The sequence below is a fragment of the Onychostoma macrolepis genome, chromosome 06, assembly GCF_012432095.1.
Source record: "Onychostoma macrolepis isolate SWU-2019 chromosome 06, ASM1243209v1, whole genome shotgun sequence".
Classification (NCBI taxonomy): Eukaryota; Metazoa; Chordata; class Actinopteri; order Cypriniformes; family Cyprinidae; genus Onychostoma; species Onychostoma macrolepis.
In genome coordinates this window covers 18,321,893-18,348,469 of record NC_081160.1, presented here as the reverse complement: position 1 = coordinate 18,348,469, position 26,577 = coordinate 18,321,893, and the positions used below count along the sequence as shown (strand labels likewise).

At 40.0% G+C, this 26,577-nt stretch overlaps 1 protein-coding gene and 1 long non-coding RNA gene across 5 annotated transcripts in view; both read right to left on the bottom strand.

Moving 5' to 3' along the window:
- The window catches only part of wwc3 (WWC family member 3), a 48,742-nt gene extending 34,334 nt beyond the window's left edge, over positions 1-14,408 (bottom strand). For 3 of the 4 annotated variants that reach the window (XM_058778848.1, XM_058778851.1, XM_058778850.1), the window contains exon 1: positions 14,004-14,407. In XM_058778848.1, the coding sequence (XP_058634831.1) occupies positions 14,004-14,149 (146 nt within the window). In that variant the 5' untranslated portion in view covers positions 14,150-14,407. Of the gene's footprint in view, positions 1-14,003 lie in introns of all 4 variants that reach the window. The other variant, XM_058778849.1, reaches the window with a different exon arrangement.
- Positions 14,409-17,124: 2,716 nt separating this feature from the next.
- LOC131542868 (uncharacterized) lies at positions 17,125-26,485 on the bottom strand. Its single transcript, XR_009271808.1, has 5 exons — positions 26,394-26,485; positions 26,056-26,137; positions 25,704-25,780; positions 25,058-25,145; positions 17,125-17,422 (listed from the first exon to the last, which is right to left on the bottom strand). It is a non-coding gene; the product is annotated as an uncharacterized LOC131542868 (long non-coding RNA).
- Between the last annotated feature and the right edge of the window lie 92 nt (positions 26,486-26,577).

Here is a 26,577-nt window from a genome sequence, read left to right as displayed (position 1 = left end):
CTTTATTCTCCCATCAAATCCTTACTGTAACAACTATGTCAACCCTGGAATAGAGCCCAGAAAGCAGTGCTGTTATCTCAGTGCTTTGAAAGACAGAGATGAATGGGTTTGTTAGTGGGGTTATAAAGTATTGTTTGAGGGGACTTGAAATGCAGTGAACTCTGTTCATTAAGGAAGACCTGTGCTTGTTAATCTGTTCAAATAATCTGTGCTTGTTCTGAGTCACCATTTTACATGATTCTCAAAACAAATTAAGATGATGCATGTATCATTTTGCAGCCCTACCTGCAAAAATTGTTTGAAGAAAATGTCAGTGGTTTTTGCCAGTGCAAAATGAAGTGCTGGGTATTTTAGGTTGATAGGGTGCTTCTGGTCCAAGGCAAGTCTAAAAACACTCCTTTAAACCTGGCATTAATATGCATTTAAGTGATCAGATCACATCAGATAGCATTTGACCACATTAAAAGCTAAGTGTAAATGCATACAAGACACATTGTCACTGAAGCCACATTTCAAGGTGGGCTGAGATAGATCAGATGTAATGAAGGTTTGTATGCATCATCCAATATTAATCTTATTATTTCACAGCATTACACTTGGAATCTTGCTTCCATCCACACAGTAAACCCTTTTAAATCTTTTCTTAACAATTCTTCTAACACCTATTACCATCCTTAATACTGAGGGGGTTGTAAATAAAGGAAATACAAGAAATGGCGAAAAACATTTTGAATTATCCAATGTTTTAAAACTTGGTAAATGATGATTATGTTTCAGCTACCATTTCATGTAATTCATAAAGTTTTAAAATGATCCAGATACTATCCGGATACAAAACTAAATGCATGTTAATGCCAGGCGCAAAAGGGTACCAAGGATAGTCTGTTTTCTGGACATGACTCAAGTCCCTCCTTTAGCGCCAGACTACCAAGTATAAATCATTAAAACAAACTACTCACACACTAAAAGAGCACCATGATGAGACTAGAAACATCAAAGACAACAAGCTTGAGTCTTGTAGTGCATACTTGTCCTTAGAGGTCAACAAACAAATGGCTTGTTTATAGTCATCTCTTGACATTCACTCTGGATGGAAAAAGTATTTTAACATCAAACAATATTACATGCATCATAATTTGCAAGGAATGAGTAACAAAAAAAGTTCTATCTGGAGTTTTAACAAAAGCCCAGGAGCTGACTGGTTTTAACAACAGATAACTTTCATATTTTTGCATTCCAAATATTCTCACACTTTTGTCAGTTGGATTGACAAAAGGGAGGCACCAAAACCAAAAAGTGCATCATGGGTGTTGTAGATTTTGGCAAAAGTGAACCCAACAGTCCTTTTCTCTTGTTTTCTCTAGTCATGTAGCACCAATTTAAAAAAAAAAAAATTAAAGTTTCTACTGCATGGACAGCCAAGTATCTTTAAAAGCCCACATTGCCAGTGGTGATTTCCCCCTTTAAATAAAAAAAGAAAGTAGATAGAAATAAATCTAGAAGGGGAATTGTATTAGTAGCCTTGAGAAGGCAGATGGACACAATGTGTGTGAAAACAAGTTCCAATAGACAATCATCTGAGAGGAGATGAAATATACCCAAGCATATCGGAAGAACTGGGAACTCCTCTTCTTTAAAAACGATATAAACACACGGAAAACAAGTCACAGCAAAAGAGCTCAGTTACAGAGCTCACCAGGTCATGTGAAAATTCATTGCGTATCAGAATCAGATGTTTAGTTTCTCAAAGTTATGAATGTAACAGTAGTTGTGGCCAAGGGGTGCATCAAAGAGAAGGCTGAAACTACTGAACTGATTATATGCCCTCAGCTCAGTATTCTCTGTTAAGGGCATTTTCTACAGTACACAAAAGTAGTGATTGCGACATAACAGACATTATGATACTTAACTAAATTAGAACTAAATTAAAACAGCATTTACCCTTCCTTTTAAAAGTTTGGGGTCAGTACCTTTTTTTTCTTCCTTTTTTTTTTTTTTTTTTAAGTACTTTTATTCTTACTTTTAATATTTCTATTCATGAAAGAATCCTGAAAAAAATGCATCTATTTCCTCAAAAATATTAAGCAGCACAACCATGTGTGGTTAATTAAATCTATTCCAGCTTGCATGCTGTCTCATCAAAAAACAACAATGACGACAACAACAAAAAACATGTAAATATGTAAGGAATATTTTCCAATTGATAATCATTACATACATAAGAGTAAAGGTCCGAATTTTTCATGTGTGCGTTTTTCAGTTTTTTTTTTCCGTATTCCTCATCCTTTCCTATCAAACACTGTGAAAACGCAGAAAATCGAACCTGATCTGAATTTTTTTTTATGAAGGACGAAAGTTTCGTAGGCAGTGTGTAAACGTAACTGACACAACGTGAGGTCGTATTTATTTTTTAACGTGTGGAAATTTCAGACAAAAATTTTGTACTCAGTGTGCAATGACCTAAGAGTAAGATCTTATTATAAATGGTTGCCTCAATTCCTCTATGAACTAGGAACTCATAGTTACTGCATACCATGCATAAAACAGCTTAACACATTTATATGTTATAAACAAATATTACTTAGACATAAATATTAGCTGGTATCAGTAATTTAAGTTAAAATTAAATACTGTAAACAGTTCAGACCACCAGCTTTAACTGGCTAGTCTTAAAGGGATAGTTCACCCAAAAGTGAAAAAAACTGTCATTAATTACTCACCCTCATGTCGTTCCAACCCCGTAAGACCTTCTTTCATCTTCAGAACACATATTAAGATATTTTTGATGAAATTCGAGAGCTCTCGGACCCTTCTCTTCCATGTCACCTAGGTGCCATTATGAAGAGTACCACAACGCATGCGTGTGGTGCTGCTGACGTAGAACACGCATGCACTGCGCCTTGTTTGCAAGCAGAGAAATGCACGCACATGTGTCGTGGTACTCTCCATAATGGTGGAAGATGGTCACTTGGAGGAAAAAAAAATTGTTGAATAAAGTCATTATTTTGGTTTTCTTTGTGCACAAAAAGTATTCCTGTAGCTTCGTAAAATTAAGGTTGAACCACTGATGTCCCAGACCATTTTAACGATGTCCTTCGTGCCTTGACTGTGGTATGGAGAGTAAGAGAGCTCTCAGATTTCAATATCTTGAAAAAATATCTTAATTTGTGTTCCGAATATGAACGCAGGTCTTAGGTTTGAAACGACATGAGGGTGAGTAATTAACGACAGAATTTTCATTTTTGGATGAACTATACCTTTAAAGGCCTCTATACACTAAGACTCACAACCACAGGCAACTCATTTCCCACAATACAACACAGCAGGAAACACCACATACACAAGCATGATGTCCATTTCCTAAACCTGAACTACAGCTTTACAGCAGGTCTCCTGCTAGGTTTATCGAACACTCCCAAGGACAGAAGAAAAACATGCCCCATGTAGTAAAGATTCTCACACAAACTGTAACATTGGACATAATGTGAGACGTGGACCTCTGACAGGAAATAGGACCACCCCACATTCTCACCAGGAACCTCGGGTCAGTTTCCTCTTACTGCAGTGCTTTCAAAAACAAAAGAACACCAGATCTCAAAAGCTGAGCTCTGAAATCTGCATACACATACATTTTTCATATTGAATGATTTAATGAACTGAACGAATCACTAAAGGCATGAATATATAACATGGCTAAATCCACAGTACATCACATGAAAATTTTTTGGCAACTATTTTGAGTTCAGATATTTTGTCATGCCACCAACAAAAGCACAGGCCTCAACAACGAAATGCTAAATGTTTTATACACTGGCAGAGAACATTCATCATAATGCTTCTGTCCTCAGTCTCAATTCGGCCCTGAAGTTACTTGCAAGTTTCTCAAGCGAGTGTTTTGTTTCAGTTCCTGAGAGACCCTCTGTGCTCTGAGAGCTAATCTTCCCATACCACGCCTTTTCTTCCAGAGAGGAAAGCAGCTCTGCCAGAAGGAGAGGTCTCGGAGTGTTTAGCGGGCTGAATCCCAAAACCCGTCATCGGCAGAAAGAAAAAGAGTTACGGGCCATGGGTTATTTTAAGACTTGGGAATTTCTCAAATACACTCTGAGCGATGCAATTTGTCCCAACTTCTTAACCAAACAGAGAATGGATGTCAAAGCCATTTATGTAGCACAAACTGGAGTACTATGAACATTCAACCACTTAAAATCCTATTTTAAAAGTCCAGCTAGTTACTAAATCAGTCTACAAGAGGAAATCATTTGGCTTTAGAACTAAACAAGCCTCTGTCATTCTGAATACTTCCGAAACTAAAATAACTTCATGAGTTACACCTTTTGGGATCGTCTTCTCTTCAGAGAGCAGTTTCACTCCTGAATCCCCCTACAAGGAATGTCATAGAATTTCACTCCGGGTGTACAGGCCAAAATTAAAAGTGAAAAGCAATTTAGCACACAACCCACAAGTGTCGGACATTTGCTAATTCTATAATCATCTACTCTCCGCTTCCCCATCTCCCTGATGTTTCCCAGTAGATATTTTCATCCGGAACGATGCACTTTTCCCTGGTGGGAAAGGCATGTGTAACTGGAGTCTGGGCCGTAGGTCCAGGCCTCGTCTGGACATCCACCCTGTCGCTTCTTCAGCTTGAGCCGTTCTCGAGAACAAAAGGCCGGACCAGCATTCCGCCTGCAAATTAAGATGCTCCCAAACAACAGGCTCTGCATTCCTCGTCAAGAATGTGTTTCTCTAAAAATAATATACCCAAATAAACTTAATTATAGTAGCCTGGAGGCAAAGTTTTAATGCCTCTGGAGCACCAAGCACTTCTTTCTTGGTTCTGCAAAATCCAGAGGCAGAACTTTTGTTTTGGCAACCATATGTTTTAAGAAGCATTTTCATTTGCAAGCTGCCATTACAGGCGTCACCTTTCATGTGGGCTGATCAGCTCTGTATAACTTTATGAGGACCTTTTATTGGCTTAATTAATTTGCAGCCTTCGTTTAGACAACTTGTCGCCATGGCACAGCGCGGCCTCTCCTCTGCGGTTTTATGTTTAATTGTTTAACAGCTTGCTTACCAGCAGAGATATTCTACTGTTAAAAACATGTCACCACTCTACAAACCAAACGTTTTTAAGAGGAATGGAAAAGCTTAGATGCTGCTAAAGTATATCTTACGCAATCTCAGCAGGTATTCCACTTGCTTCCATCAGGTATACTGTATCATTACCATCACCAGAATCAAGGCAGAAGGCATCTGAATTAGATTTAAAACAGACAGAACAAAACAAAAGCAAACTAAAAATCTATAAAATAACAACATGGAGATATCTGCTAAAAAAGTTATAAAATAAAATACAATATAAAATTAAATTAAATGAATAAAAAAACTAAAATAAAAAGTAATCTCATAAACATAGATGATCCAGAAATTCTAAGACGACACTTATGGCTGAGCTAATCCTGATACCATAAACAGCATAAGCGGTTGTGCTATGTATATGCAGAGATCCACAAGTGTCAATCTAAAAATTGCATTCTCAGTTTAAAAGACTATATCAAAACTATCAAGGAATTTCAGTTATGTTGTTCATTTACGTCCGGGCAGCTGAGCGCATCAGACAGCACCGGACAGACGTCTCTTCCTATCATAATACACAGCATCTTATAGAAATAGGTCGACTATAAGTAGCACTGCTGAAGAGCATCCGTTCTGACACATTTAGATCCAGCATTCCCTCCTGATATCACTTTTGCAGCTAGACAATGATAAACAGAGATAACTGTACAATAAGAAATAGCGTGAATCTGACAAAGCCTGTCAAGGATATGCCATACAGACCATATATCTGAACTAACTACCCAACTAAATTAATTAATTAATTAGGCCTAATTAATTAAATGCCTTTTTTCCCTACTTCACATTTTGTTAATGGCTACATACACACACACACACACATACAGTCATGGCCAAAAATATCGGCACCCTTGGTAAATATGATCAAAGGTGGCTGTGAAAATTAATCTGCATTGTTAATCCTTTTGATCTTTTATTTTAAAAAAATAAAATAAAAATCACAAAAATCTAACCTTTCATTGGATAATAAGAATTTAAAATGGGGGGGAAATATCATCATGAAATAAATGTTTTTCTCAAATACACATTGGACACAATTATTGGCACCCCTAAAAATTCTTATGAGTAAAATATCTCTGAAGTATATTCCCATTCATATTCACAGTTTTGAGCACTCCAGGGTGATTATGAACATGAAATTATCCAGCCATGGCTTCCTGTTTCACAGAAATATAAATAGGAGGGAAAACAAAGCCCAAATTCCCTTAATCTTCCATCACAATGAGAAAAACCAAAGAATATATTTCTGATGTGCGGCAAAAGATAATTGAGCTTCACAAATTAGTGAAGTGGCTTTAAGAAAAGAGCTAGAATGGTGAAAATTCCTATTTCCACCATCAGGGCAATAATTAAGAATTTCCAATCAACATAAAATGTTACGAAACTGCCTGGAAGAGGACCTGTGTCTATATCGTACAGTGAGAAAGAGAGTTTGAGTCGCTAAAGACTCTCCAAGGACTACAGCTGGAGAATTGCAGAAAATAATTGAGTCTCGGGGTCAGAAAACCTTAAAAAAAAAAAATTGTCAAACAGCACCTACATCACCACGTTGTTTGGGAGGGTTTCGGTTTGGTGAACACAGGGATAAAAAAGTACCCCATGTGTACAATGAAATATACTGCTGTATTTTTGATGTCGTGGGCCTATATTTCTGCTGGAGGTCCTGGACATCTTGTTTAGACACATGGCATCATGGATTCTATCAAATACCAACAGATAAAAAAAATCAATAAGTGACTGACTCTGTTAAAAATCTTATAATGGGCCATGTTTGGATCTTCCAACTGTACAATAAACCAAACACAAACCTCAAAAAGAACACAGAAATGGGCCACTGAGCACAAAACCAAGCATCTGCTATGGCCATTCCAGTCCTCTGACCTGAACCCTATAGAAAATGAGTGGGGTGAACTGAAGAGAAGCACAACCAACATGGAGCTGGGAATCTAAAGGGTCTGGAGTGATTCTGGATGAAGGAATTGTCTCTGATCTCTTGTCAGGTGTTTTCTAACCTCATCAGGCATTATAGGAGAAAATTTAGAGCTGTTAAACTGGCAAATGGAGGTTTCAAAAAGTATTGAATAAAAGGGTGCCGTTAATTGTGGCCAATGTGTATTTTAGAAAAACGTTTATTTCATAATGATATTTAACCCCCCATTTTTAAATTCTTATTATCCAATGAAAGGTTAGATTTTTGTGAATTAAAAAAAAAAAAAGATCAAAAGGATTAACAATGCAGATTAATTTCCACAGCCTTCTTTGATCATATTTATCAAGGGTGCCGATATTTTTGGTCATGACTGTATATAAAATAATATAAAAAAAATATATACACATACACATACACATACACATACACATACACATACACATACACATACACATACACATACACACAACAAACGGAATGTTCCTAAAATATTCAAAATAAAAGAAGGTAATACTTTATTTTTTGTGTTGTTGTTACATGTGCTTACTTTAGTAATAACAGAAAATGATGCATAATTACATGAAATAGCCCTTAACCAAACCCTAATCCTAAACCTACAGTAAGAACATGTTGTTAATTAATATTACTCAGTACTTAAATGTAAAATTACACTGTAACAAGGGTACCATAAAATAAAGTGTAACCAAAATTCTTATATATTTTTTATAATACAATATTATGATGAAATATGCTCTCCTGGGCTCCATAAAGTTTAAAGACAGTTATGTCTGTTGGATATGTTCATGAGCAGGCTCACCCAACTATACTAGATAGGGCTTATTACATAGATTAGAGAACAATTTGTTTTTCATAAATGCAAAAACTGATAGAATTATCAGAAACATCTGATATTGGCTCAATACGACATACAACAAATTAGAATTAGGGTCTTGTTAGCTTGTTGAATCATTTCTCAAAAGGTGCTTGAGGGTGTATGTCTGTCAGTGATATGAGTTTGGTGTAAAGTGTGGTGAATTAAATTTTCTCTGGCACTCGATGGATTTCTTCAGACAGCCATGCGTTAAAATTCCTCAGTAAACGGCCCTGACGAGTTTGGTACATCCTGCTAAGCTAGCATTCCAGACATGATCGGCATAACCTGTGTGTGACCAAGTGCACCTGGCATGCTTAAAAATCAGAATGAGGCTGAGGTCTGTGTCTAATAGATTTGGTTTTAAACTTTTAATAGGAAAATCTTTCCTTCAAAAAGACATGCTTACCCGTTTAAATATTACTGATATCACACTGATTTCATGCTGTCACACAAGTCTGTTCATTTCTAGTTCAATTAATCTTCAAACTAGAAATGAAGTCAAAGTACCACCCATATTGTGCTAATACTTTCATAAAATGAATCTGATACAAGCAACAGAGCAAACTGTCCTAAAAATGACATAAACAACAGGACGTGTGGCCTTGACCAAAAGCTACAACCGCTGACACATGAGTGAGCAGTGTGACAACAGGAATCAGATGATACTCTCACTCACAGCTCATCCAAATAATCAGTAAATGCAATGAAAATAAAAACATGGGTGTATCCCTAAATAACATTATTACAATGGATTATTATTATTTAATTTACTGCAAATAAAAAAAGGCTGGAAGGGATAGCGCTAAAGTCTGTTCAAAGGGTTGGACTGTCTCAGTGTCTTGGAACACATACTTTTAACAACCCATGATGTCTGGAGTCTTTGTATTTACTGGAAACAAATCAACATAAAATGAAGTATGGTGTCTACCTTTACTAAGGTCCATTAATAATAAATTAAAGTAAGAATTCAATTGGCTGTATATTACTCTAAACAAGATATTGTTATCCTTGGGGTCGTGATGCCCATCCAAAAATGGAGATGGGCGTAAAGGAGGTTTTTATGACCTGAACATGAACATATTTTTTAATATCATGTGACACTGAAGACTGGTATTCAAGCTGAAAATTCAACTTTGCCTTCACAGGCATAAATTACATTTTGAAATATATTAAAATAAAAAAAACACACATTTCAATTTATAATATGTCACAATATTACTGTTTTACTGTATTTTTGATCAAATGAATGCAGTTTTGGTGAGCATAAGAAATATTAAAACATCTTACGGTCCCAAACTTTTTAACAGTAGTGTATGTAAAATATCCAGTTATTTTGCACCTGAAATATAATAGGAAATTAAACAATATTTCTGTAAATACACAGAAGAGTCACTGACTTAGCAGGCAAAAACTGCTGAACTAATTTGTGCAAATCAGGATTGAGCACTAGTTTGCATTAGGACTATACGATTAAAACTGAACCTGCCTAAAAACATATTGTAGCCTGTAGACCAAAAATACTTATTCCTTTACAAGGTTGTGATTGTAATCTCTCATAATATAGAGCCTGTGACAATAAATGGAGCAAACACAATATCTAAACAAACTGTTGTCAAATCAGTAAAGAAACCTTCCAAACAAACACACTCCGCTTGAAACAAAAGCCATGTTCACCAACCCACTTTTAACAAAAAAACTTGCCCTCCCTTAACCGACATAATGAAAACACCAAGGGAAGCAAAATAGCACTGAGGGGTTTGCGCTCATGTGAATAACCTTTTGGCGCTGGCAACACGGCTTCCACTTTCCAGAATAATTGAATTTGGTGTGCTTTGTGACCACGTATAAAGGCTTCCCTTTGCCAAGCGGCAGGCCTGGCTTCGGCCATTGCATAACAGAGCCTGTAAAGAATAAAAGGAGAGCCGCTGGGGCCTGGGGATGGAGGGAGGGAAGACACGTGGGAACTGCTGCCTCCATTGGGCAGCTTTGTCTGGGGCCGATCACGGGCAGAGTCCCTCAGGCATTAGTGTAAGCATGCCTGACATTGCACTCATTCCACAGTCACAAAAGCCTCCCCACAGAAACTACGCTGGAGCAAGTGGACGAAGGAGATCTGACTCTTAGGGAGTCACCTTAAGGAACCACGCAGCGGACAGTCAATACGGCAAACGGACGCAGGCGATATTCGCTGTTTACCCGACTATTGTTTTGCTGAGGTGAAGCGCCCTTCCTGCCACAAAGACCCTCTTATAAACTACAGCACTACAGACAATACCAAAAACATTATATAAAAAGACCTCTTTTATATTATTGAGATTAAAGATAATGTTCTCAAAAGAACGTCAGGGATGAATTCTAAAATGTAGACTTCTTTTTTGCACATCCAGCACTGAGGTTTGCCGCTTGAATTGCAGTCATGTGACATTTTCAAGCCATGACAGAAAAGCAATACCACAGAATAATTTTGCACTCTTTTTCGATGGAAGTCACGCCCACCTAAGAATGATAAAAACTTTACAGATACATTCTAAAATGACAGATTACCAAAAAACATCACCACACAGGCACAAAGAGGGTTTAAATCCTCTGCATTCTTGAAGGATTTCATTATCTATATAACAAAAAAAGAACTAAATGGTAACATGCGGTTAAGAAGAGTGGGGCAGGTGCTGGAAGATGGCCCTGTTTCACAGAGGAACTCCAGTGGTTTCCCAGGTGACTGAGCAGTGAATTCACACACTGATTCCAATTTTCACTACAAGCCGTCACCGTGCCTGAAAACCTCAAACTCATGTTCATTGGTGCACAGTTGATGCTCAAACAAGGTGGTGGTGTAAAACATCATGCCCATGGTCATCTTTATTTCCTCTGAATATTTTATCTTTTTGAACATAAATTCAATGAACAATTATTTTGTATTAATTCTTATATTAATTATAATTTTATTTTTGAGGTAGAATAATGCCTTGATGCATTACCTGGTAAAAAATGACATTAAATGTCTATAAATGCAAATTGAATCAAATCTGAAACTTCAAGAATTATGGATTAGATTTTTAGTTTTCATAGTGAATTCTATTCTGCTCTAATGCTCTATGGCCTTGTCTGCCCTTAAAAAATGACTGTACTTTAATAAGATGAATAGAAATCAAGATCTGGCCAACTTTGTTAGAATATTTTTATGTATATAAAATTAGCCCAATGTAATATAATAAGGTGATAATTAATTTTCCACAGATGTTAATTTTTTTATTGTAAATTTGCATCTCCATCTCAACTTGAAATAAGTTCTTTCTTTACTGTCAAATTTATGTTCAGCACTTGCACTTTTTGGTAAAATAAAATAATTATTTTAATTAACAAAGAAGGTAACAAAGAACAAAATGTGTGTAAAGTGTCTTTAAAGCTGACCCCTAGACTAGACCAACCTGTTTTGGGAAAACAACAGTCAAACTTGAGAGACATACATTCAATAATAGCCTGTTATCGGTTTGTAATGTATACTTATATTAAACCACATTGTAAAACTACAAATTTAGTTTAGGTACAGACAAGCCACATAAAAACAGAATCAGGGCACAATCAGAGGCATTAATAACTCTGACGCTTGATTCACAAGTTCCACTGTGGATACACTTCTTGTATTATTTTCAACTATTTTGACTTGGCGACAGAAAACGAGGAGAAAAAGAGAGAGAGGAAAAGGGAGAGAATGTCATGAGACTGACTTTAACTCATGTCGCCCACATGAGCGCCCCCAGTTCAACGTGTTATCCTCACACGTCCACCTCAACATCAGCTGGATAACTCCTTACTGCTCTTCTGACATGAAAATATAAGATTTCTCAGACTCTAATCAGCTTCACATTACAAAAGCATGTCACATGACTTTGTCGAGGGGAGCCTTCAAGCAGATCAGGTTTTTGTTATCTGGATTTATTTCAAGCAACCCCGTTCCTTCTCTTGAAAAGGAGAGGAAAAGTGGAAGGAGGGCATGAAAGATGCTTTTGAGTGAAAATGAAATATGAATGTAATACAAGAGCAATAACGCAAAAGCGAAAGGCTTTCAATTTGTGTGGGATGTTGCAGCGTCCATGACTAAGACAGCAGTGTGATGTTAAAGGGTTGGTTCACCCAAAATAAATTCTGTCATCATTTACTCACCCTCGAGTTGTTCCAAACCTGTATTAGTTTCTTTCTTCTGCTGAACACAAAAGAAGATATTTTGAAAAATGTGGGTAACCAAACAGTATCTGGTCCCCATTGACTTCCATGGTATTTTTCCTACACTATGGAAGTCAGTGGGGACCACCAACTTTTTGGTTACCCACAATTTTCAAAATTTCTTCTTTTATATTATACAAAAGAAGAAAAAAAATCATACAGATTTAGGACAACTTGAGGGTAAGTAAATGATGACGTGATTTTCATTTTTGGGTGGACTATCCCTTAATGACAATGACAAAAATGTAGATTGACTCATTAAGAGATTAATATCATGTTTTACTCAAAATACTGCAAAAAGTACTTATTGTTATTATTATAAAAATACGTGGACATTAGTGTTGAAAATGTAATCCAAATGATCATTTCTCAGCACAATGACACCATAAAATGAGAGTCATACAATGACTGCCTTTGAGGTGGTGATCTGCTTGCTCATTGTTTTGACAAAAGTGACCATACAAATTAAGATGAAACCATGTCAACTACCCTAAAGGCAGCAAATACCCTCTATTTCATTTACACAAGGCTTCTAGTTAACTCATGTCTAAATGAGTCGAGCTGAAAGGCTGGTTTCTCTGCTGGTGAAAATACAGACCTCACAAAGCACATCCACACTGCTTTCCCAGCGGCCCAACTAGCATTCCATACATATTTGCACATGGAACTCTTGGAACTACAGTTCAATTCTCTCTTTCATTTGAACACTGTTTACATTATGCGACCACTTTTAAAAAAATAAAGGGGGAAAAAAGACACACTTTTAATAACTAGTAGTAATAGTAATGTGCTTTGCATTTCTGTGATTTCTTAAGGATACTGAAATAATGGTGGAAACTGTGTCCTCTTGATATTCTAAATTCAGAATTTTTCAAGCTTACTGCCAAGAGACCACCGCACATTTTATGATTTTTCTAAGATTAATTTTGTTGTTTGTTTATTTTTTTAAAGAGTATTCTATCCTTGCCCTATGCTAGATTTGTCTTGCAAGCTATCTAGATTTAGCCAACATGGCTAATGAGGGAAATTATGTGGGTCACACAGGGGTAAATGCCAATGTGTATCTTTTATAATTGACTGACTATCATTAGTAGCTAAATTGTACAGCAATGATAATGGGGGATCTAAATGTAATCTAATCTATAGCATATAAAACAACATTCCCAAAACTTAATACAGTCATAATGGTTATTGGTTATCCCTCACCTTCTACATAGTCTTAACAGAACATTCACTGATATAGATAATGTTGCTCTCACAGCTCAGCATCTGAGAGAATATTACATTTAATGTAAAGAGAAGTCTTATTAATTTTTATAAATTACATAATTAACATTCTATATTTCGTTAAACTCTTTACATATATATATATATATATATATATATGCCTGCATTTTGCAATGCATTCATTTTTGAGTTCAACTGTTAAATCAACACAGGGCTGGCATACTCTTTTTGAACACCTGGGACATGTTTAAAACCATCCACAAGTATTAAATGTAGGGACAACATCAACAACAAGGTTGTTACATACAAATCGCAAAGCATTTCAAAGGAGATTTTTTCCCCCCCAGGTGAGTAGTTATTGATGTGCAATCTAGAAAGCTAACATATTATTTACAGCTCATGTGACATGACAAGCCCAAAGAAAGAATAAACAACCAGCCATGTTACACAGTGTCAGCTCTGGACTGTGGAATGAAAACACTTCCATTCCTAACTGTGCAACTTCCCTCGTTTCTTAATCATCACTTCAATCTGAGCCCCCGCCCTCTACAACCAAACAATCACCAAACTTCAGCCAATAAAGCATGCAGCACCTCTCCCGGTAACTTTTACCTGTCTCTGGGATCGATCCATGAAGTTTGTCGAGTGTTGTGGTCAATATAAAAGACTCTGCCATCATAATCCCTGGCTTCCTCCCAGCCCGGGGGCAGCGGCAGCTCCGAGCTCTCTCTCCGTTTACAGCTGCTCACCCACGGCATAGCGCTGCTGGGACGCTAGGGGGGTATGACCCCCTGCCTTTGCTCCAACAACAAATATATCGCAACTTTCTACTGCATTACAAATGTTTAACTCCCATTGACTCTCGGAAACAGAAAACTTCACGATGAAGAAACAAACGTGGGTCAAATCGACACAGGCAGTCCTGCATCCACCTTTTCCAAAAAGTTTTGCGGCGCTCTCATGACTCTGTGCGTCGGTCCTCCATGTTTGACTCTATCTACCATCTTTCATTCCACACTGTCCATATTCGGACAGGCGTATTTGCATAAGCACCGCCCCAAATGCTTACGTATATGAAAATAAGCCAATAGTGGCGCTCGTATGATTTTGGGATTGTTGTTGATGGAAGTGGATGTAGTTTTTTTTTTTTTTTTTTTTAAATACACATTATGTACATTTTAAGTATTATTAATAAATATAATTTATCCAAAGCAACGATTATCTCATTGGACTCATGAATCAATTTTAATTAAATTAGAGGATTTAAAAAATAGCTATTTTTCAATTTTGTTTACATTTTGTTAGAACACTGGTCTCGTTTAGGATAAGGGCGTATTAAGAGAAAAAAAGTTCAAAAAGTAGCCTACTTATAATTTATACATTTCCTTTTGTGGTAAACTGTTTCAGTCTCTGTCTGAATATTTTTCAGGAATGTGAAAATACCGTTTTTACCTTATCACAGAACCTCAAACTCTTCTTACTCGAATTAGTTTTCATTTTTAATATAAGAGCGCCATCTAGAGATGGCAACTTCCAGTTTTTTTCGTACATGAAGCAACAGCTGTAGATGTAGTATATTCAGGGGAGGAAGGGGCTATAGTTTTACACTGGTACATCTCTGATATGATCAACAATAAACGTGTTTATTTTGTTGGTGTTTGCTTGTCACTTGAAGACTCTCTCTCTCTCTCTCTCGCTCTCTTTCTTTCTCCTTTTTTTTTTAAAGTTGTCAAATCAATTTGTTGTCAAATCAACATTGTGAACATTTTTTAGTGTTAATTTTTTTTATTTATGGATGGATGGATTGATTGATTGACCTTTTTATATATATATCTATATCAACCTGCCCTGACTGGGACTACAGATGTAAATTAGCCATTTGCAACCCTGGCTAAATGTGTCACATTTTACATTGATTTCATGTGTTATTAATGTGTATTTTCCCTGAATGAATGAACGAACGAACGAACATTATATACTGTACAGGCTTACCTCAGTTATACACACTTTAAAACCTTTACTTTTTTCAGTATAAATAATTAAATAAATTATTGTAGTCCCCACGTTGTATTTTTTCAATGATCTAACCTTTAGCATATTATAGGCTTCTGAAACCAAAGATCAAACCTCTGTGTATTTATTAGAAACGCCTTGCCCACTCCTTATCTCACTATTTCCTGTAGGATGAAGTAAATCTAACTTTTGTTTTCCTATACTCCTCCTCATCCGTTTCCATTTCTCATCACACTATTTAAACACATTAAGCTACTCTGTGAAAACATTACAAAGTTACAAACTGAAGCACTGTATATGCTGTAGTTTAAACTCAGTCTACATTTAGTCAAACCAATTTAAATGTCATCAGAAATAAAAAAATATATTCTGGAACAATCTATAAAATATCAGAAAGAGAGAAATACATTTATTACCAGATGTACACTGTAAAAAGGTTGCTGTAAATTTTACAGTATTTTACTGGCAGCTGGATGTCAGTAAATTACTGGAAAAATGGTTACAGTATTATTACTGTAATAGCATTTACAGTATAATAATGGCTTACTGTATTTTCATTTGCAGTATTACTGTATTTTCATTTACAGTATTTTTTTCCGTATTTTCATTTACAGTATGAGTGCTGTAGTGTTTATTTTCATGTAGTTTAAACATTTTTTACCTGTAAAAAACAATCAAGTTGTGGTACAGCACTGTAATCCATGATTTTTACCACCCCAACCCCATAAAAATCACAATAACTCATGAGCATTAGCTCTGATAATATTCTTTTTAATTGTTGAACATTTTCTTTTTAAAAGTACAAATTACAAGTCTTGATCTCTAGGATGAACTAGCTGAAAAAAGGGCATCACAACAGTCCCCTGGGCACTTTGTATCATGGCAAAACATTCACATACTAAAAAGCAAAAACAAGTAAGTACACTAACAGTCAAAAGTTTTTGAACGGTAAGATTTTTGATGTTTTTAAAGAATTCTCTTCTGCTCACCAAGCCTGTATTTATTTACTGCAAAAGCAGTAATACTGTGAAATATTTTTACTATTTAAAATAACAGCTTTCTATTTGAATATATTTTAAACTGTAATTTATTCCTGTGATCAAAGCTAAATTTTCAGCATCATTACTCCAGTCTTCAGTGTCACATGATCCTTCAGAAATCATTCTAATATACTGATAAACATTTATTATTATTATTATCATCATCATCATAGCAGTTGAGTAAATTTTTTCAGGATTCTTTGATGAATAGAAAGATCCAAAGTTCAACATTTATCTGAAATAAAAAGATTTTGTAACATTATACACTATACCATTCAAAAGCTTGGATTCAGTAATTTTTTTTTGAGGAGGGGGGGGGGATCATACGAATTACTACTTTTATTTAACAAGGATGGTATAGTGAAGATAACGACATTTATAATGTTACAAAATATTTTTATTTCAGATAAATGCTGTTCTGAACTTTCTATTCATCAAGGAAACCTGAAAAAAATAGACTCAGCCGTTTTCAACATAATAATAATAATAATAATAATAGTTTTTTTTAGCAGAAAATCATAATATTAGAATGATTTCTGAAGGATCATGTGACACTGAAGACTGGAGTAATGATGTTAAAAATTCAGCTTTGATGACAGGAATAAATTGCATTTTAAAATATATTCAAATAGAAAACATTTATTTTAAATAGTAAAAATATTTCAAAATTGTACTGTTTTTGCTGTACTTTGGATCAAATAAATCCAGGCTTGGTGAGCAGAAGAGGCTTCTTTAAAAACATTAAAAGTTCAAAAACTTTTGACTGGTAGTGTTAATTAAAATCAAATGATACAGTAAAAATGAGTTTGTGGTGTTGTGTTAAATTTCAGTAATTTTGACAGTCAAAGTTGACAAGCTCTCAGATGAGAAACAGCAGGATGGGATTCAGGCAGATCCTTTTTCTTTGCACCCTCTTTCCAGAATTCCAGCTGACCTGTGACTTTCAATGCATTTGGTGCCACAAAGATCTGAATGAACCTGCAAGCACAAAAAAACCAAAAAAACAAAACATTATTTTTCAAAGCAGTGTTTACAGAATTTGCCTCAACTGTCAAACTTTGATGTTAATAAAACCTTATATACTACATCTGAACACACCTACAAAGGAAGGTACATAATTAGTTGATAATCCATCACATTCAAATTATTAAAGCTCCATTTTTTACAATGCATTCTCAATCAGAGAATGAGCAAAGTGCTAGCAAAGTGCTAGAATGCTGAATTAATGGGTTTGATTCCAAGGGCGGTTCTAGGGTGAGTGGATATCCGGGCTTAGCCCAGAGACATTCATTTATGTATCAGAATACACGGGATACAAGTCAAATAAAACAGGCTATGCTGAAAAGTTACATTGGCTAAGTGGCTTAATTTGTTTTTTAAAGTGACAAGTGTAATTAATTATAATTTGCACTTACAAATTGCATAAATAATATTATGAAATTCATGTTTTAAATATAAACACAAAAATATGTGATGATAGAAAAAAAAATAGAATACTTTTAAAAATGAGACTAAAATTACCAGTAGGTGGCAGCAAGCCACTGTCTTAATGACTGAGCCATTGAGTCATTTATTCAATCTATTCATTAAAAACTGCTGATTCTTTCAGGAAGGAAGAAACGTCTCGGTTACGTATGAGACGTCACGTCGGATGACCGACGAATTGGGATCTCGCCAGAGAGACCAATCCACTTCGAGTGTAACTAAACGAGCCAATGGACATTGGCATGCGATCATTGCATCCAGCTGCCGCTGATCACAGCGTGAGTATAAGAGACAGCGGGTGCACCGCATTAATTCATACTTTCGCTGAGGAGCCGAGCCGGTGACCCGGCCGCTCAGCGGTGGTACAGCGACTGTGGCGACGGGACGTGACGTCTCCGTTCCCTTCTTCAGGGAACGAGGGTTACATACATAACCGAGACGTTCCCTTTCAGTCGGTCACTCCGAGTCACGTCGGATGACCGACGAATTGGGATCCCTACCAAAACGCCACAGGAGCTGCCCCTTCCAGTGCCCTGTGTAGGCCTCCTAATCCTTCCTATAAGGCAGACGGTAGGACCGGGCTATACACAGAGAAGGTCAACTACTGTTGTTCCTTGGGCAACCCAGACAGTAGGACTTGGATAACACTGGGAAGCGTGCCCTTCCGTTTGGAAGAGGCACACTGCGGAGTCACCTCCTCCCAGAGGGGGTTAAGTGGCATTTAGACATGTGAAGTAACCCCGTAGGGCCCTATTGCACATGGAAGTCTCTGAGATGGCACAGGCTGCATCATTAGAGATGGCAGAACGTGGTCTGCCAGGGGAAACACGGCTCTAATAAGCATACCGTGGAATACACATATGGGATCCCGGCAGGGTCTCTCATATGGGCACTAGCCTCACATCAGATTTCAAGAATTCATTGGCTGAAAGGCCTGGCGCCGGACGCTCCGCCACGTCCGGACGCCGGAGTGCTGGAGGACTCGACAGGGTTTGCCTGGTTAAGGAATTCTCTGGAGAATTAGGCGAAAGAACGCCGCAAGCCGACTCTGAGCCAGGCCTCTCAGTGCCACTACCCGTTTGAGGTGAGAACACAGGAGGAAACCGGTACGACACGTAGGCTATAAAACCTAGCGAACGTGTTAGGAGTCGCCCAACCCGCAGCTCTACAGATGTCTGCTAGCGAGGCACCATGAGCCAGCGCCCAGGACGATGCGACACCCCTAGTGGAGTGAGCATGCAACCTGAGCAGGCAGGGCACACCTTGTGCTTCATAGGCCAAGGTGATGGCATCCACTATCCAGTGGGCCATCCTCTGCTTGGAGACAGCCTTCCCCTTCTGCTGTCCTCCATAACAGACAAAGAGCTGTTCTGAGGTCCTGAAGCTCTGAGTTCTATCCACGTACTGTCGCAGTGCGCGTACAGGACAGAGAAAAGCTAGGGCTGGGTCTGCCTCCTCCAGGGGCAGCGCTTGCAGGTTCACTACCTGGTCCCTGAAGGGGGTGGTAGGAACCTTGGGCACATAGCCGGGCCGGGGCCTCAGTGTTGCACTGGAGTCAGCCGGCCAAAACTCAAGGCACGATTCGTCGACCGAAAATGCCTGCAGGTCCCCCACCCTCTTGATCGAGGCCAACGCAGTCAGGAGTAGGGTTTTCATAGAGAGAAACTTCAACTCAACTGACTGCAAAGGCTCGAAGGGGCAGTTGTAGGGCTCTTAGCACCAATGCCAAATCCCAAGAGGGTAGGGAGGGAGGCCTAGGCGGGTTTAACCTCCTGGCCCCCCTAAGAAACCTGACAACCAGATCGTGCTTCCCCACCGACCTCCCCTCTACGGGGTCGTGGTGAGTGGAAATAGCAGCAACATAAACCTTAAGGGTGGAGGGGGACAGCCTACGCTCCAACCCATGTTGCAAAAAGGAAAGCACGGCTCTGATCGAACATCTCCGGGGGTCCTCACGGTGAGAGGAACACCATTCGACGAACAGGTTCCACTTCGGCGCATAGGCCCGTCTTGTGGACGGTGCTCGTGCTGAAGCGATAGTGAGAGCTACCTCCTGGGGCAGATCACCTAGAACCTCCGCGTCCCGTCCAGGGACCACACATGGAGTTTCCACAAGTCTGGATGCGGGTGCCAGAGGGTGCCCCGTCTCTGAGAAAGCAGATCCTTCCTCAGAGGAATCGGCCAGGGAGGGGCTGTCGCGAGGAGCATGAGTTCCGGGAACCAGGTCCTGTTGGGCCAATATGGAGCCACTAACAAGACCTGCTCCTCGTCCTCCCTGATCTTGCACAGTGTCTGTGCTAGCAGGCTCACTGGGGGGAACGCATATTTGCGCAGGCCCAGGGGCCAGCTGTGTGCCAGTGCATCCGTGCCGAGCGTTGCCTCGGACAGGGAATAAAACCACTGGCAGTGGGTGGTTTCTGGAGACGCAAACAGGTCTACCTGAGCAACTCCGAACCGACTCCAAATCAGCTGGACCGCCTCGGGATGGAGTCTCCACTCCCCAGGAAGTGCCGCTCGAGACAGTTTGTCAGCCGCCTGATTGAACACTCCTGGGATGTGGATGGCACGAAGGGACCTCAGATGCTTCTGACTCCAGAGGAGGAGGTGGCGGGCGAGTTGCGACATGCGACGGGAGCGTAAACCGCCTTGCCGGTTGATATACGCAACGGTCACAGTATTGTCCGTACGGACCAGAACGTCCTTGCCCCGAAGGCGCCCTCTGAGGCGGCTCAAGGCAAGGCGTACTGCCAGCAACTCGAGGCAATTGATATGCCAACGCAGTTGGGGACCCGTCCACACCCCTGACACTGCATGCCCGTTGTACGTGGCTCCCCAGCCGGTGGCCGAGGCATCCGTGAATACCACAGCATGCCTGGATACCTGCTACAGGGGCACTCCTGCCCGAAGGAACGAGGGATCTGTCCACGGGCTGAAGGTTTTGCGGCAGGTCGGTGTAATCTGAACCCGGTGAGTACCGCGTTTCCACGCCCACCTCGGGACTCGGCCATGGAGCCAGTGCTGAAGCGGTCTCATATGGAGCAGACCGAGCGGAACTATCGCCGCAGCTGAAGCCATATGCCCCAGGAGCCTCTGAAAGAGTTTCAGTGGGACCGCCGTCCTGCCTGATAAAGTCTTGAGGCAGTTCAGCACCGACTGAGCACGTTCCTGGGTGAGGCGTGCTGTCTGGTTGACCGAATCCAACTCCATGCCAAGAAAAGAGATACTCTGTGTTGGCACGAGTTTGCTCTTTTCCCAGTTGACCCGAAGACCCAACTGGCTGAGGTGCCTGAGGACCAGGTCCCTGTGTGCGCACAACTGCTCTCGAGACTGTGCAAGTATGAGCCAGTCGTCGAGGTAGTTGAGGATGCGCACACCCCGTTCTCTCAGGTGAACAAGTGACTTTGGTGAAGACGCGAGGTGAAAGGGACAGCCCGAAGGGCAGGACCTTGTACTGATATGCCCGACCCTCGAACGCAAATCGCAGGAATGGCCTGTGTCGCGGGAGAATCGAGACATGAAAGTACACGTCCTTCAGGTCGATCGCTGCAAACCAATCTAGGGGACGGACGCACCCAAAAATGCGTTTCTGCGTCAACATCTTGAACGGCATCTTGTGAAGTGCACGGTTCAAAACTCACAGATCCAAGATCGGTCGTAACCCACCGCTTTTCTTGGGCACAATGAAGTAAGGGCTGTAAAACCCCGACCTCATATCGGCTGGAGGGACCGGCTCTATCGCGTCCTTCGCCAGCAGGACTGCAATTTCCGCACGCAAGACAGGGGCATCGACGGCCTTGACTGAAGTGAACCGGATGCCCCCGAACCTGGGGGGACGCAGGGCAAACTGAATCGCGTAGCCGAGTCTGATGGTCCGCAGGAGCCACCGAGACGGACTGGGGAGCGCTAGCCAGGCTCCGAGAGACCGTGCCAGCGGGACCAACGAGGCCACCGACATACCCGCGGTGGGGCAGCGAGGTGGAACACAGGGACCCGGCCCGGAGCCTGTGACGGCTTGGCATGTGATGGCGGGGGGCGGGGTCTGGGTGTGCAGTGTAACACTCACCTGATTCCTCCTCGTGAGGGAGGAAACACAGGAACCCAGCTTGAGGCTTGTGACAGCCTGGTGTGTGACGACTTGAAGCGGGGACCCAGAGACTGTGCGGTCACCTTCGTCACTCGAAGCGCGAGGTCCGTCGCAGCATGTAGAACCGCCAGGTCATGTAGAACCGCCAGGGCGTGACCACCCTCGTGCAGGTCTTTCAGGGCTTTGGCCTGGTGGACCTGCAGTAACGCCATGGCATGAAGGGCAGAAGCCGCCTCCCCACAGGCTCTATAAGCACTGCCAGTTAGGCCTGACGAATACTTACAGGCCCGCGAGGGGAGACACGGGTCACCCCGCAGAGTGGTAGCGGCTGTTGGACATAGTTGCATGGCCACAGACCGCTCCACAGAGGGATGCCAGCGTGCCCAAAGCGGCTCCACCATCGAGGGTGGTGAGGGGGGAGGAGCCACAAGATTTGTTTTGGGCAGTGAAAGGTGCCCTCCACGATCTTGTGAGCTCCTCATGCACTTCCGGGAAGAATGGCACCGGAGGGGGGCGCTGAAACCACTCGTCCAGCCTCGAAGGATCGGGAGCCCGACATTCTAGGCGGCCCGGGAAAGCATAGTCGTCATCTCTGGGTCTGGCTCGGACAACGCTACCACACCCGAAGGGGGCAACGCAGCCGGGTCGTCATCCCCGGAGAGAGAGGACTCGCCCTCCGATGCAGCGATCGACATCTGGTCGTCAGAGGGGGCACCGAAGGAAACGCGTGGTGCACTCTGTCCAGCAGAGGGCCCAGCACGCTCCTTCGGCAGCTCCACCGGCTGCGGAGTGCTTGAGGGGTGAGTAAGCCCTCACTGTCACCCTCAGATCACCTCTGACTCCACCGGATACAGCGCCGCCCCGGGAACGAACGCTGGATCGCGGCAGAGGCAGAGGGACTCTGCCATGTTTGACATAGTGGAGTCTATTATGCAACTCCGAGATGGTCATGTCCCCACAAGAAGAACATGAACCATCCACGAAAGCTTCCTCAGCGTGCTGAATGCCCAGACACGTGAGGCAGTGATCGTGACCGTCCTGAGGCGCCAGGAAACGACCACACGCACGGGTGATAAGACATCTTTAAAAAGACGCGATCACCCGTGTTGCTCTTTTAGAGAAATTTGCACTTTATTTAGTGCTGAAGCACGCAGGGGAGCTGGCCACCACACACTCCTAGTGTGACCGTCTTCACGGGAATCGACCTCTTCTCCCGTGAGACCGCAACCACCGCTGCTGCGCTGTAACGCCCACACTCGCTCGCTCTTCTCACTCGCAGGATAGGAGAGCAGCAGTGATTCACCGCCGCTCGGCTCCGAAGCGAAAGGATGAATTAATGCGGTGCACCCGCTGCCTCTTATACTCACGCTGTGATCAGCGGCAGCTGGATGCAATGATTGCATGCCAATGTCCATTGGCTCGTTTAGTTACACTCGAAGTGGATTGGTCTCTCTGGCGAGATCCCAATTCTGAAAGGGAACTGTTTTTATGAATGGATCAGTGAATCACTGATTCAAGGCATTCAAAAAAGGTAAATTCTTTCAGTAATGAAACACTGTTGTGTGCAGAGACGCACAACATGGCTGTGTTTAGAAACGTTTTTGCAAAAAGACAATATTTTCTTCACGATTTAAATCACTTAATATTAACTTCTTGTTTATTGAATTTTGTTGCCCTGACACTTAGTAAAGTCTGCCACAGACCATGTTAAATGCTATCTGTTCATATAATCTACTCATTTCTAAATGTGTGTATGTGTCCTAGAAAATCTAAATCTTGATGCGCACACACCCCTAGCGCCGCCCCTGTTTGATTCCCAGGGAATGAATAACTTAATAAAATGTGTAGGGGAGCGCAGCGGCAGGGCACAAACTAACATGGGGTAAGTTGTAACACACATGGTTTAAATATTTCCACACATGCTAGCATAACCAAATTTACAGTATTTACTACTGCCAACACTATATAGAGAATAAAGTGCACCAAAATTCAAAAAATCTTTTGAAGATGTCGCTGAATATTTATTCTACCAAAGCAGAAGTACATTTCTGGCTGAAGTAAATTGTCATCTCAGTTTTTAGTACTCATTTAAAATTAGACAAATCTGCTATTATTTTAATCTCCAATCTGTTATCAGTTTAGATAGTTTTATAATGCTTCACTAACTAGCAGAAGACACTAACCAGTTTTAAATTCCAGTTGCACAGATGGGGAACGTTATAACACTGTGTTACAATGTGCCCCGCTATTATTAAATTATGCTATTCAATTTACACCATTTACTTTTATGAGTTTCAATGAGAAGCCACAAGAAGCAGGTGAATAAAGACTGAGAATCGATGTTTAATGTTCAGAAATTGTTATTTCAAGAAATGTAAAGCATTTTGGCTCATTTATGTGTCTCGTGTCCTGTGTCCTATGACAGCTGTGTGTGGAGGGAGGGGAGTGTATCATTTCTGAATTTATGAATGTGTTTCTTCATTTGCGCACTCTGTTTTGAACTACACTGTTTATGTAGCTGTGTGTTGCGATCAGGGCCATCCCAAGCATGGTTGCAATGTGTTCATTGTCAAACTCCAAAATTAGATTATTTTTAATTCTTAAAAAACGCTATTATTTTATTTGAAAAAGTTAATGATTTTATTGACAAAATATTTTAGTTTGTCTTGTATATTTTTTCATTAGATACAATAATATTTTAAGCTGTCATATGGTTATGTTACAACGTGCCCCTCACATGTTACAATGTACCCCACCTACGGGGCATGTTGTCACTTCCATTCTTTTGAGATAAATAACAAAAAACATATACACCTGTAATTATGAAACAACGCAACATATTTGTACTAGACAAGTGTGAAATTAAAGTGTATAAAAAAATTTAACTCTGAACCCTACGTGGATTTACACATGCTAAGAAAGTCAGTGTTAGGTTGTGTCCCGTGCTCCCCTACATTAAATACAATATAACTTGCTTTGGCTAAAAGCATCTGGCAAATGCATGAATGTAAATGCAATGTAGAACAAAATGTATTTTGGGTTACCTAATTCTGCATTTCTGTAAAACGGACAGCTGGCTGTACGATGATTCTGCCTCATATTCAGAATCCTGTTTTTGCTTGGAGAAATCTCCTGTAACAGACAGAGTCACAACACCCTTTTAGTGTTACTATAGTTTATGATCAGAAAAAAACTACCATACAGTAATACAAACATTTTAAATAAAATAAACATTTTTGGTAACACTTTACAATAAGGTGTCATTTGTTAACATTAATGTATTAACTAACATGAACAAACAATGAACAATGCATTTATTACACTATTTATTAATCTTTGTTAATGTTAGTTAATGACAATACAGTTGTTTATTCCATGTTAGTTCACAGTGCATTAACTAATGTTAACAAACACAACTTGTGATTTTAATAATGCATTGGTAAATGCTGAAATTAACATTAACTAAGCTTAATAAATGCTGTAGAAGTATTGTTCATTAATGTTTTAAACTAACGTTAATGTTAACTAATGAACATTATTGTAAAGTGTTACCACATTTTTTATATTTATAAGCAAAACTTACTATATTAATATATTGCTAGCCCGTTCCTCTCTTTAAAAAGTAAATTAGTGGAGAACAGCAGCCCGTGGCTAATCTGGCTACTTTAGTAACATTAGATGAAAGCTCACCTGTTGTTACGACGGCAATCACAGGAAAAGACTCCAATACTCCTCTGATGCAGACGACATTACCACATGATCACAAACTTGAAAATAAAATACAAAAGATGTAACGTTACTTTACAGTGGTATTTCTTAACTCAGTTTTCCTCAGTATTTCATGTTAGCTCGCGGTTTTATTTTACGTCTCTCATTGAATAGGGACCGTCTCTAAAGTTACATACAACATTGGTAGGCTACACACGTTTCTAACTTAAATAGCATTTGAAGAGAATTACACTTGCGATAAAGAGGCAGTGTACAAAAGATATTATGCTTCTTTGTGTTCGTTAACTTCGGCTAACTGACATTATTAACTTACCAGTTGATGTTATCATCGAAACTATGGCATTCACAAGAAGAGGCTCCAAAATACACCTCCGACGTTGTCGAGGAAATCTAGACTAGAAATTTGAAAAGAACAAACAAAAGAAGTACTTGAAAATACTGTTTAAAATATACACTGAATTGAAACAGTGGTATTGCCTACGCACTTTACCTCAGTAACATTATTTCACGTTAGTTCGTTGTTAAGGTTAAGTAACGTTACCGACTCGCCAGATTAACTAACTTGCATCAAAGGGCAGCAAATAATACAAACATGTTTTTCGGTTTAATAAGGTTTATTTTGACTAATATAAGTGACCTTAATTTACTCACCAGTCGACGTTATCACCGTTATTGCGGCGTTAATCCGGCTGTCAGTCAGAAAAAAAGGCCCCAACTCCCGCCATGAAAAACGACACGATGAATAATGTTAGTTTGCTGTTAATAAGTTAAAACGTCTTAAAATATCTCAGTTTTGCATAAAACAGAAATAATATAGGCCTACTAACCTTTTTGT